The following is a 14,019-nucleotide window of genomic DNA, read 5'->3' as shown; positions in this document are numbered from 1 at the left end:
AATCTCCAATTAAGTCTCTTACCCTTGACAATTAAATACCTATGCTGTACTGTAGTACAAATTCTAACAAGCAATTAGCACCACGAGCCTCTTTTTCTAGTTACACCCTCACTTTCCATCTTCTGCTTTTGGAAATATCCCACTCCCTAAAAGCAGTCTGCAAAGGTATAACTCATGTCTACTATTATTGGACATCACTATCTCCTCTTTTATTTTGAGATGTCAAGTTATTAGACCCATGGTGCTTATGGAAAACCTGCCATAAGATACACATGGAGCAGGTGATTAGGCATTCCATTATCTTTACTTTGGTGAGATAGGTAAATAGGACCCAGTAGACCATTACATTTTCAAATTTCCAATGTTTCTTTTTTTTTTTTTACAAAACACGTTGCATGGTAATTACTGGTTATTTTAAAAAAAAAAATGGGTTCTACATTATTGATGAAATAGTTTAAATTACAAAATTGGCTATATAATACATCAATCTTCCCAAGCAACCTTTGCATTTATTAATGATGAATTTATAACATCAAACATTTATGCAAGTCATATACAATGATATTAGGAATTATGTTTGTCTAATATGTGCTTTCTAGTATTAATCTCTGGTTTTCTTAGCAAAATGTAACATTTGGGGAAATATATACAGCTTAGTATCCCAGCGCTGGAAGCCAATATGGCAAAGATTTCTACAGCCACCATGTATTTCCCTTTGGTGCTCAGATAGGCCGGGATCATTGCAATCCAAACACTGCAGAACACCAGCATGCTGAAGGTGATGTATTTGGCTTCATTAAAACTGTCCGGTAATGTCCTCACCATGAAAGCCAGAACAAAACTCATAGAGGCCATCATTCCCATGTAACCCAACACACAATAAAAAGCAAGAACTGATCCTTCATTACATTGAATGATGATAATCTCAGGGTAAGAGTGCATGTCAAACTCCTGGAAAGGGGGAGAAATAGACAACCAAATAACATTAATCAGAACTTGGACAGAGGTGCACATCAGGACTACATAACTTGATACTTTAACTCCAACCCACTTTCTCCAGGAGCTTCCCGGTTTTGTGGCCTTGAAAGCAATGCAAACCATGATTGTCTTTCCCAGTATAGAAGACACAGCTACTGAGAAGATAACTGCTAAACAGGTCTGACGCAGCATGCAGGTTATATCCACAGGATTACCGAGGAACAAAAACACACAGAGGAAGCTTAGTATGATGGAGACCAGGAGGATAAAGCTAAGGCTCCTGTTATTAGCTTTCACAATAGGGGTATTCCGGAACACAAAAAAGATTCTCAATACAACGATTGTAACAAATGAACATAATAAAGATATGGAAGCAAAAAGTGGACCCATAATTTCCTTTTCATATGATAAGAAATCGTACATTTTGGGAATACAGGTTACTTTTCTTTTGTCTGTCCATTCATTATCTGGACATTTCTGGCAGTTATCGCTTTCTGCAAGAAAAAAAATAAAATATTAAGAATGTAGGATGTTAGCAATGAGTCAACATTAATTGATATAAAGTAATAAATGGAGAATTCTGTATTCTAGCTATTTAACCGTGCTTTATTATTATACATTTACATCTGTTTCCTAATGACTATTGAAATGGAAACTAAATTCTTGCTGATAAAGATACCTGCTGGAGTTAGCTGTAAATGCCTATTTCTGGCTGCCTCAGTTTCCTTTTCCAATCGCACTAGCAATTCTAATATTTACTAAAGCCAAATGTGACTAGGGTTCGGTCAGTGATTGCTACTGTGGAAGAATATAGGGAAGAGGACATTTTATTTTTTAGCCTTTCACTGAATAACACACTCCCTTTTCTTTCTACAAACACATGGCTAGATGTGTCAAACTGTAAATTGGTGATTCCATGTTAGTTCTGTACAGGTCAAAATTTAGACATTGTTCACACTATTTAACAATGTCTGTATTTTGCAGAGCAGACAGGTCTGCATATGAACTGGATTCATTTTTTTTTTTAAATCCCAACTATTTGCATAAAGGTTAACCATGTAGTGGCTTACAGGGAAAGGTTGAGGGTGAACAATGGCAGTTCTGAATCATCTTTTTTTTTCGATATCTTGATTGGACAGGAAACATAGTGTTTAATGATAATTTATTGGCGTTTATTAGAAAATATTTATGAATAAGTGCCACAGGTTCCATCCATTGACAAAGAGGTTATTATTATTTTGTTTATTAATAATCACATCCTGTCATTAAGCAGATGGGGTATGTGGCGGACCTGTCATCAGTCCCTGCGGTTGCCGGAACTCATATTGAGTTATTGTGAACAGATCTGTAACCCCCTGTTCGGGAACCGAACAGAACTTGTGTGGTCCCCCCTGTTATTGACTTAGAACACCGACCACCCCTGGCTGTTAACTGCAATTAAGGAATACTTGAGTGCTTTCAAAGGGTGGCTGCCGTTCATATAACTAAACACATGTGGTTCAGGCCATTTTGTCTCCCGAACGCAGGCAGCGGTACTTTGTCGTCGCGTACGTGGAACTCATTTTGGCTACACGTTTTCTCGAACCCCGGTCAAGATGGTACTGCTGCCTGTATACTTTCCCAAACAACTACACAAACCACATATGATCTACCAACTGGGGAGAATGCTAACTAAAAGCCAAGGGGAGCATTCATCGGTGTTCGTGCAGGAACTCCCGAACCAAGACCAGCTTCAGACTTAGATTCTTTGGAACATCACCTCATGGCCGGCCAGTGAAATCTTCTCCCAAATAGTGATCTCACTACACCTAACCAATCTGAGCACTTTTCGGAGCACTTTTTGGATATGTTGTGCGCTCAGGCTATTCAGGGATATAAGAATTGTGGGGTTCCTGTACTGTTTTATTATGTTTTTGGAATGTTTTATAACTGTAACGGAGCTCACTGTACCCCTGGCTGGGTACCTCCGCCAACAACTACAACAACAGGGGACACACCGCAGCACTTCTGCCCACAGTTGTCGTGGCTTGACTTGGGTCCTGGAACTGCTCCTTCCTGGAGCCGAATGAGGAATTCGCTCTAGGCACCCCCAGGCACTGGATGACACTCAGTCCTGGGAGCTCTAGTCCTTACAAGGACCCTCCCCACTGAATCCTCCACACTGGAACAGAGATTAAAGAATAGCCCTTTCCCCTCCCAGTAACCAGACAACACATAGTTCTGGGAGATCAAACCGGAATGCGTTTAATGGCAGCCACAACTGGCCTTATATAAAGGGGCACTCCCCCCTGGACCCGAGAGTAGACTACAGTAAAAACATACATTGGCTCTCAGGTCCAGGACACTCCTATACAAAACAAAACAATCCCTCCCCTGTGCCTGAGAGATAATTGAGTCAAGCACTGTATTAAACTCAATTATCTCCAATCACAAACAAAAACACATTTCCCAAACACCCGAAAAGTGCCTTAAAAATACATAATTATTACACACAAGTTAAATCATATGATAGCCCTGATCTGGGTTATCAACATATCCAAAATCTCCCAGATCAGTTCAGGGGTTCAGGAATTTCCTGGAAGTCATAATTTGACCGACCGCACACATGGTCCCATGCCCAAAACAGATCCAGAGAATCAGGGCTTGCGGTCGGTCTAGTTTGGTAGTTTAAAAATGAACAAACTACGAAACATAGTCAATAATATTACCCTGGAGCTTGTTCCCCTTGTTCGCGGGAACGTTTCCACCAAACAGTGTCTTTCTAAGGGTTGTAGAACTGAACGCAGGTGATCATGGAAGTCCACCGGTGTAAATGGGAATTTCAGTATCTGAAAATAGTTCCATGAACTCGACAACCAAACACCGCTGCCTGCATTTATGCGAATCAGATGGCCGCCACCTCGTGGTCATCCATAGGAATTGCAGCCACCCGGACAAACACTTTGAAATTGCTACAAAGTAGCAATTAGGCTTAACAAGCTCCAGGGTGGTCTCCGGTGCGTGTAGCTGTTCTTTTCCCAAACCATATAGTCCAAATAAACGAGCGGAGAATTTTACATCACATTTTACAGGGTCCATAGCCTGTGGGCAAGAGGCTGGCAAGTAGGCTCCTCCCAAAACTTGTTGCAAACACTTGAAAAGGGGACTTTGTCACATATCTTCCCCCTCCCGGGGAGACTATCCAGATCCCAGACCTCCAATCGGTCTGGGTCTGTGATAGTTTGGTGGCCTTTCCTAAAAGGCGTAGTTGTCCATACGGCCTCCTGCCACAAGTGCCCATTTGTACATCCAGTGTCCTTCGGTTGTCAATGGGGACGGAGGGCGCAGTTTCCTTCATCCGTGCCTGATGGTCAGAGGCCAGTGGCACTATTCCCTGTAACCAGCACTTCAGCTGGGGTGGCCTGTGTAACCTCAGGCTCTGGATAAAGGGAAAGGGGCAGGCAGAGGCCAACTGCTCTCTGCCCAGGTACCAGCTCTTCCGCTGGGAAGGTGTCAGGGAAGTGACTGCTGACATCCTCATCTTGGCCGGCATTCCACAAATGGTGATCTGGGCGGGATGCCAAGCATCCCTGTAGGGCTGGTGCAGAGACCTTGGTCCCATCTGCACCATCCATGCCAGGTGGCTTGTCTCCAGATGACAGCCCCAGCTGCTGGGGGGTGGGACCAATTATCTCCATTCCTTGTAGCTTTCCCTGTGTTTGGGGAGGAGGACCGACTGTCCCTTCCCAAAGTGTTTCTTTCTGCCGCTGGGAGAGAGGGTGATACTTTCCTCTCCCTGTTATGCATGCTGCTGCCCGGGAGATGGTACTGCTGTTTTATTTCCCTGTGACACACACTGCCACTGGGTAATGAGAACGACCATCTCCACTCCCTGTAACTCTGTCTGCCGCTAGGAAGAGAGACAGTTTGTCTCCTCTCCCTGCATAATACACTGTCGCTGGGAGGGAGGCCGACTGTCTCTTCACAAAATAACACACTCTGCCGTTGGGGAGAAAGGATGACACACTTCTCTCCCTGTAACTCGCTCGGCCGCTGGTGAGGGGGACCTACTGGCCCCACTCCTGATATCTCCACTTGTGGTTGGAGATTTGGGCAAGCTGCCTGGCATCCCTGTAGGGCCGGTGGAGAGACAGTTGGCAGTTGGAGAGTCCCATCTCCAACTGCCAACTGGGGGTCTTCCCAAGACTAGTCTATGAGGTCCCCTGTTTCTATAACTGTTAGTAACACAGGGGGTACAGCAGTCAAGTCTCCCCAACTGGAGTGTGGCAGGTCTGGATGAGCCACCCAGCTTTCCTGCTCGGCAGGCACAGAGACCAAGGTCCCATCTGCACCATCCGGGCCACGTGCCTTGTCTCTTGAGGGTTGCTGGGAAGAAGGGACGAAACTCAACTCTCCTGGTGTTGCACAGCTCATAAACCCCATCATTTCAAAGACAGGCGACATTGCCTGTTGGAATAGGCAAACATAATCCTGTTCTAGTTCCCACTCCCGTTTGGCCAGAAAAGACAAGTCTGGCTGTATGGCAGGGATCTCAGTAAGGTCCAGTTGTCTGCCTGCTCAGCTCAGATGGACCAGAAGCGGGCACTGTTGGACTCTCCGAACCCCAGACTAGTTTCAAAAGGCTCCCACAACAAACCAGGGCCATCGTAGTCTCCCCGTGTGGCGGGACTGCCTAAACTGTGAATTGTGCTATATGTGTGGATGTGCCCTCCTAGAATATGTGTTTCCCCTCTTTCCTATTCATCTTTCTGTAGTTTTGACTATAAAATCCTGCAATACACCTTTTGACCAACCGGGGGCACTGCGGTGCACATAGCCCCATGCGCCGGACCACCCCGGCACCTCAGTTAGAACATTTACTTAGAATGTTCACACCTCGCTAACGAGGTGTGAAAACCACAGACCGCAAGGGAACAAGCGGCGCGTGCTTCCCCTGGGTGGCCACTGGTTCGTATTACCGAATGTCCACTAGGGGGAGCATTCATCTCCTGAACAGTGCCGGACAACCCTGATACTCCAATTAGAATGTTCACACCTCGCTAAAGAAGTGTAAAAACAGCAGACGGCAGGGGAACGAATAGCCCGTGCTGCCCCTGGGTGGCCGCCGGTTCGTATTATCGAATGACCACCAGGTGGAGCATTTGTCTCCCGAACAGTGCCGGACAACCCTGATACTCAAATTAGAACATTCACATCTTGCTAACGAGGTGTGAAAACAGCAGACGGCATTCGTCTCCCGAAAAGTGCCGGACAACCCTGATACTCCAATTAGAACTTTCACACCTCACTAACAAGGTGTGAAAACAGCAGACTGCAGGGGAATGAGCAGCACGTGCTGCCCCTGGGTGGCCGCTGGTTCGTATTACAGAATGACCACCAGGTGGAGCATTCGTCTCCAGAACCAGCCTGTGTACACTATCTTCGATCCAGGTGTCAGAGATCATCCTACCCGCTCCCAACAGAGCTATAATCACTCATCCCTTTTCCTTGTCCTACCCGCTCCCCAAAGGCACTATAATTCCTCATCCCTGCCCCTTACCTGGGAGCTACGAGGCTACGCTCGTGGCTGCCCAGGAGAGCACTCTCCCCGGTGGATACCTGCATGGGGATATCCACCGGAGAGAGGGATGCCCACCAGCAGAAAGAGTTCCTGGGGCTGTGGGGTTGCATGGAAGTCTGTTCCGACCAATGGGAGAGGGAGCGCCCATTCAAACTTGGTTCGCGCCACTCTCCTGACTGGCCGGCACAAGTAAAGCGCTAATATCTCCAGCTCTGTACGTCCGATTGGCTGGATTGAGACCCCCTGCGGGGATCTGTGCATAAAAAGCAGAGTGCCCAATAAACATTGTCAAATGTTGTATCCTGGAACTGTGTCCCATCTGGTTACTGGGGAAATGGGTCGGACCTATTCTAAAAAAAGGGGATAACCAGCCCCCCTCAATACACTTATACTTGACCAGACATGCGTAGAGGTGGTAGGCATGCCACCACAGGGCCTGGTATGAATCATCTAGCCACACCTCAGTTGCAACAAGCGTTTCCAGTTCGCTTACCCATTCCTCTTAAGGCTGGTCTCCCAAGAACGACATCAGCAGCTCTAGCTGCTCCGCTTGGCGCTGGTTGGTGGTCAGGATTTCCTCACTTCAGAGGGGTTGAATTTCATTGAGGTCCTCCTTTCAGAGATTGGTTTGAAGCGCCACCCTCCTCTCTGTCTCTGTTTCCTCTAGGATAAGGTACTCCAAACCGCACAGCACATCCTGTAGTCGCTGCTGGAGTCTGGCATCAAAGCCGGATACTGTCTGGTAGTACTTGCCTTCCATACTTCTGAAGTAGTGCTAGTTTTTCCAAGGCTAAGAAGCCATCTCACAGCTGCCACTAATGTAATGGAGCTCCCTGTACCCCTGGCTGGGTACCTCCACCATGGACTGTTTCCTAGCTGGAAGAGGGGACAAACTACAGCACTTCTGCTCACAGTTGCCATGGCTTGACTGCGGTCCTGGAACCGATCCCTCCTGGAGCCGTATGGGGAATTCGCTCTAGACACCCACAAGCACTGGACGGCACTCAGTCCTGGGAGCTCTAGTCCTTACAAGGACTTTCCCCATTGAATCCTCCACACTGGAACAGTCATTAAAGAATAGCCCTTTCCCCTCCCAATAACCAGACAACACATAGTTCTGGGAGTACAAGCTGGAATTTGTTTAATGGCAGTCACAACTGGCCTTATATGCAGGTACCCCCCCTGGACCTGAGAGTAGACTACAGTAAAAAATACACATGATTTCATTGTTTCTCAGGTCCAGGACACTCCCATACAAAACAAAACAATCCCTTCCCTGTGCCTGGGAGATAATTGAATAAAACACTGTATTAAACTCAATTATCCCCAAGCACAAAAAACAACACATTTCCCAAACACCCCAAAAGTACCTTAAAAATATATACAAATATGTTAAAAATTTACATCTCCAGATAGCTCTGATCTGGGTGACCAACATCTCCAGAAATCCCCCAGATCTGTTCAGGGTTTCAGAAATCTCCTGTAAGTCATAATTTGACCGACCGCATGCATGGTCCCATGCCCAAAACAGTTCTTTATAATCAGGTCTTGCGGTCGGTCTAGTTCGGTAGTTTAAAAACAAGCAAACCACCGAACATAGTCAATAATCTTACCCTGGAGCTTGTTCCCCTTGTTCGTAGGAACATTTCCAATTGCGGCCAACCAGACGAACACTTAGAACACTGAGGTGGAAATTGCTACAAAGTAGCAATTAGGCTTAACAAGCTCCACAGTGGTCTTAGGTTCATGCAGCTGTTCAGTTCCTGATCCATATAGTCCAAATACACAAACGGAGACTTTTACATCACATTTTATAGGGTCCATAGTCTGTGGGCAGAGGCTTGCAAGCAGGCTCCTCCAGGAACTTGTGCAAACTCACTTGAAAAGGGGAGTTTGTCACAATAATATGTTATGTATTTCATGTAACTGAGAGATAATTGAGTTATCTAAAATTCCCAGCTCAATTATCTTTCAGGCCCAGTGCATCTTAGGAATATTCCCTGTAAACTTGTCCTGGAGACCCCACACTATGGGGCTGTGCATAAAAAGCCATGTGTGGGCAACTAAAAATCTGTTGACTCCCAGAATTGTGTGTCGTCCAGTTATTGCGGGAATGGGCTATATTCACTAACCAGTGCTTCCCTTCCAGCTCCAGAGGATTACATCTGAGATATTCATTCTCAGTACTGCAGCTCTGCTACATGGTACTAACCCTGATTGTCTTATGGTTTATTTGTTTTAACCCAACACTCACTAGCAAATGGTGGGAGAATAAGCAAGGACACTGTGTGATACTCACTGTGTATAACATCATCCCTGCAATAAAACATCTTACTGATTATAACTTTGTTAAACCTGTTATAAAGCTCCTCTTTGCATAATACCCCACCATACCTGGTACACTGGAAAATTCCCCATTATTACATGGAATACAGTCATAGCAGCAGGCATGATATCCTCCATTGGGGGCTTTCCTTGTTCCAGGAGGACAATAGTCATTGCATCGAGCTCTTGGCAACTGAAATAAGGAATGTGATATGAGTTTGATAAATTATTAATTATGTATGGTAAGATTAGATAAATCCTAAGGGGTTTATTTTGCTTTTGTATTAAACAGCCACACTATAGTGCTGCCGCCCACCCTATTAATGGTTAATAAGTGTGTGAGGGATCAAAAGAATATCCCGTTCTGTCTCAGAGATTTTGTCTTTTAACTGAAAGCAGCAACGTGAATTGTTAATGTAGGACTCACCAAGGGGTTTACCTGGACGGCTCAGGTAACTTACACTTTAATGGCCTTTTCAGCAGCATGAAAAACATGCTATTTAAATGTATATAGAGATTTGAGATGGTGTGCAAGTAACGTTTTTATTTTAACCCCTTCACTACTAAGCAGTTTGCAAAAAAAGTTTTTGTTGGGTGTCTTGGAAAGTAATGTTTAAATGCATATTTTGTTTCGGCACATTATTTAATGTTTGTAAGATGTAAAATTTCCAAGATTCTAATTTGCAATATTGATTTTCTTAAGACTGTATGGCAGAAAAGGAATGAAAATTACCCCCATCATGGCATACCATGTGCAAAACTAGACAAGTCACTGTATTCAAAATGTCTAGTAGCCACTTAGTCACAAACCCTGGCCACACTTTTCACTGATGATATCATTGTTATTATACCTTTATATTTGTGTTCATTGATGGCAACGGTACCTCCCATGAAAAGATGCAGGTTCAGATATAGGGTATAGTTATATATATATATATATATATATATATATATATATATATATATATATATATATATATATATTTGTGGTCAGAACTTAATTTGTATATGGAAATAGAGAAGAGTGGAGAACGTTGGTAGTGGTGTGCCAAAACCAGCGTACAGGTAGGCCTGTAATAAAGAGGGACCATCAGAGGTAATGTGATGATAATAGTAAGTTATTAGAGGGAGTGGTGGGAGGGTTGCTCTAACATGAAACAGCATAGGTAAGCAGGGGAGAAGAGCTTATATAGGGAAAACTCCTCCCATATATTCTGGCTTATGGCATTTTACTTGTGGTCGGAAATTAATTTGTATATGGAAATAGAGAAGAGGGGGGGAGTTGGTAGTGGTGTGCCAAAACCAACGTACGGGTAGGCCTGTAATAAAGAGGGCAAAATATATTGCAGAAAACATACTTTATTGCATATTTACAATGCTAGACATTTAAAGGCTTTCCTGAGTTCTTTTTCAGGATGTGGAATATAGGTGCTGTAGACAGAGGATTTCCATCTGCCCAGTCTTTTGATGATATGGACTGGTGTGTCCATACTGGAGGATGAGGTGGCTGCCCCAATTCTGAAGGAATGACCGAAAAATTAGGCAGGGTTATGTCCTAATCTTAGCAATAGTGTTCTAACATGGAATATAAATTTGGAAGTGGTAAGTGGGTGTCCGTGAAGAAGTAGTAGGGGTGAGTTAGGTGGGACACTAATGCGCGTGGATAGAAATAATTTGAGTATTCGAGTATTATAACAGGACACCAGAGGTTCTCTGTAGGAAACAGAGGGATAGTAGTCGGGTAGTTTGTCTGATTGGTTTTAGATGGGTGTAAAGACATAATGTAATGGTCAACATGTTTGGTTATGTCCGATATGTTTAAACAGGAGCTGACATCCGTTTGACTGCCCACAGTGATGTAAATGGCTACTTTGATTACAGTGTTAGTCTGGGTATTAAAGGGATTTGTGTCCAATAGGTCTGACATGTTCCTGAATATGGTTCCGTCTATGGGTAATCTATTGGTAGTAGGAGGTCGCTCTATTTGGTTTATGCCTTTAAGAATAGATTTGATGGGGTAAGTGGAAAGAAAAGGTATGTGATTGGGAAAGGTCGTGAGGACCTGGTGCTGTACACCTTTAAGATATAATTTAATAGTATTATGTGCTAAATTAAGGTGTAGGTGGCAAAAAGAGGCAAAAGCCACCATGGTCTCGATAGAATAATTATCTAAGTGGAATAATATTCTATAACATATTAAAAGATTTGTAGACAAACTGATTAAGGTTTTTGATGTTTCTTCCAAAAATTAATTGTGGAATATGTAAAAAAAAAAAAAAAATACTGAAATACAATAATAGTGCAGATTGTTTTAAAATGACACCATTAATCAATTAACATTTACTAGTATTATTAATTTCATCCAAATGTAGCCTTAATCTCAGAGTACTCTGTGATCGTTTTAAATGCCTTAAATATGCACTTATGCATCCAATTAAAAAAGTGTTTAGATAAAGGTTTAACAATTTACTATCTGCTCTATGCAGAATTTGTCATTTAAAATGCCTTAAATATGCACTTATATATCCAGTCAAGAATGTGTTTGGATAAAAGTTTAACAATAATTATTGTGTGCTCTATGCAGAATTAAAATAAAACAAAAGAAAATAAATGTATAAAACAATAGAGAACATCCTCGGGATGACGTAGGTATGCGCGTACGTACCATGGGGCGGAGTCACGGAGGTCGAAGAGGCGGGTCGTGGCGGGTTGTGGCGTGGTCGGGAGACAACGTTCCGGGTCTGCAAGCTGAGACAATAAGTCGAAGGTGGAGAGATGAACGGCATCAGAAGGTGTGACACCCGGCAGTAAAGTGCAGTACCCCGGATAAGGCACGCTGAGAGAGTCAAGTCAACAACTGGGTGAGGGAGCGGACAGACAAGTAAGCGACAACAGCAGGGGGTGGAGGACAAACCCACCTGAGGAGATAAGTGCATTAATAGCCAAAACATTTTACTAAATAAGACCAATCTCTTTTTACTGGTTTCCCTATCCGAGTTGCTGACTGACCTATTAATTAGTCCACTGATTATATCGCAGTATTTCCACACCTTTATTTTTATATTTTTGGCATGGTGAAGTTAGGGCTATGGAGAGGCAAAGTTAGAGGCAAAGAGAGATAAAAGAGAGTTAAAATAGAGATATAAGCAGTCTCTCATAACGATAAATATATAACCAAATCAGCTATATACTAAACCAACATAATACCAAAAGATATAGAAAAGTGGATGTGAGAAGTCTTTTTTGAGTTCTATAAGTTCATTAATCTGAAGGGAGACTTGCAATTGTCTTTGAGGAGGATATAGTGGTAGGAAGATAAGAGAGGAGAGGAAGAAATACAGACAGTCGCTGGATATTTATACACTGAGTCTTTAGTCTTTAGTAAATCAGAACTCCACCTGTTTATTAGCTAAAGGAGAATAGGGACACTAAAGTACAGCTTAAGTGTCTTTCCATAATAAAATGGATCCAAAACCTATGAGAAATCCACTTTAAAAAGGGAGAAGAAAAAAGATCTGAAACCAGAAAGAGAAGTAACAAATTTCTTCTCACCCTCTAATAAATCAACTAAAGAAAAAAAGATAGAAGACGAATTATTAATGACATCAAACAGTTCTGAGAGTATATCGAGCACGCAGATAACAGCAGAATTTTTAGAGAGATGACTAAATTCCCAGTCAGAAGCACTAATGAAACAAATTAATCAGAACTCTGAAGAGATTTTATGCCAGATGAGACTCCTGACTGAAAAAATAAATCTGGCGGAAGAAAAAATTATATCTATGAAATTTCAGGAAAAAATATTGAAAGAGCAAAATAATGATATTTCAAAAAAAAAAATTAAAGAATTGGAAACAAAATTAGGGGACTTGGAAGACCGCTCGAGATGCAATAACTTGTGACTAAGGAATGTTCCAGAATCAATCACCCAGGATAAAATTCCAGATTTTTTTTATCAATCTTTGGAAAGCCTGGGGGATAGAAGTGGAAAATTATAAGCATAACCTGGAAAAATACCATAGGGTGTGTAAACCCCAAAACATATCAGACAACAAAGCAAGAGATATAATATGCTGCTTCCAGTCATTTCAATTTAAAGAAAAAATAATGAAAGCAAGTAGAATCATGGAGCCACAAGGGGAAGACTTCAAGAATATAACTGCATTCCCAGATCTGTCTTTCTTCACTTGAACGCAAAGGAAAACATTTGCTTCAGCTACAGCCATATTAAGAAGCCATAAGCCAAAATACACATGGGGTTTTCCAACTACAGCAAGAATCTTCACTGACGATCACTTAGAAACTTTTGACTCAGTGGATAAAGTGATGATCTGGCTAAAAGGAAAAAAGTTAGTTTGATAGAGAAGAGACAGGACATAAGATTTGGAGAGACTCTCTGCATTGAGTGCGTTTTTTTTTCCTCCTTTCACTGATAGCAAATTAAGAAGTGTTTACAAAGGGTTATTATAATTAATTATAGCACTATCTATAATATAATAGAACCACTGGAAAATAAGCATAAGAATGAGTTATATATTATCAAAGGAAAAAGAAGAAGACAAAGAGAAAGAAAAAGGAGGAAATGAAAGTTTTAATTGAAAGCAAGAAATGGAAAGTAGGGTTAGAGAAGGGAACAGATCAATCACATAAATAGTCACCATGGAAGTGGAGTAAATTATTTAAGTAAACCACATATATACATAGTGTTACGATTGCCTCCGGTCTAGCAGGAGGTTGGATCGCTTGGATGTCCTGGTTCCCGAAGTCAGAGAGGCGAACGATGCTCCCGTCGGTAGAAACCTGCAGTGTAGAATCTCCCACTAGCTATGGAAAAGCTAGGATTCCCGGATCCCTACAACACGAGTCGAGGCTACGAGTTGAGGGTAAAACAAACTAACTTTACTGGCACATAAGCATGGCAATTTATGCAAGTCCCCAGGTCCAAGGAAAGCCCCCTGTGGACCTGGTGGGATACAGGTACAGTACAACAAGTTAACCAATCAGAAGACATTGTATCATTTGAACTTGCTACCGCCCAGCTTGGAGATAATGAGTCCAACGGTTACAGTAATACAATTATCTCCAAGCACCCAAAACCCACGTGTAATTCACATACAGAAAACAGATTAAAAATACATAACTCCAACAGTTTAATA

At 42.6% G+C, this 14,019-nt stretch overlaps 1 protein-coding gene across 1 annotated transcript; it reads right to left on the bottom strand.

Annotated features, from left to right (window-relative positions):
* Window positions 1-564: 564 nt before the first annotated feature.
* On the bottom strand, window positions 565-9,358 carry LOC134565997 (vomeronasal type-2 receptor 26-like). The gene is made up of 4 exons (XM_063425710.1): window positions 9,303-9,358; window positions 8,933-9,056; window positions 5,235-5,424; window positions 565-1,472 (listed from the first exon to the last, which is right to left on the bottom strand). The coding sequence occupies exons 1-4, from the start codon at window positions 9,356-9,358 to the stop codon at window positions 565-567; spliced, it is 1,278 nt and encodes a 425-aa protein (XP_063281780.1).
* Between the last annotated feature and the right edge of the window lie 4,661 nt (window positions 9,359-14,019).

The sequence above is a fragment of the Pelobates fuscus genome, chromosome 6 (genome assembly GCF_036172605.1).
Source record: "Pelobates fuscus isolate aPelFus1 chromosome 6, aPelFus1.pri, whole genome shotgun sequence".
Lineage (NCBI taxonomy): Eukaryota > Metazoa > Chordata > Amphibia > Anura > Pelobatidae > Pelobates > Pelobates fuscus.
The sequence above is the reverse complement of the archived record's forward strand: the minus strand, read 5'-3'. Positions and strand labels throughout refer to the sequence as shown.

Coding starts and splice junctions, on each gene's coding strand:
- LOC134565997 (XM_063425710.1), bottom strand. CDS start 9,358: ATGTTTTTCATGCTGCTGAAAAGGCCATTAAAGTGTAAGTTACCTGAG. Junction 9,057..9,302: donor AAGTTACCTGAGCCGTCCAG/GTAAACCCCTTG, acceptor TCCTTATTTCAG/TTGCCAAGAGCTCGATGCAA. Junction 1,473..5,234: donor TCCAGACCTGCCACACTCCA/GTTGGGGAGACT, acceptor TTTTTCTTGCAG/AAAGCGATAACTGCCAGAAA.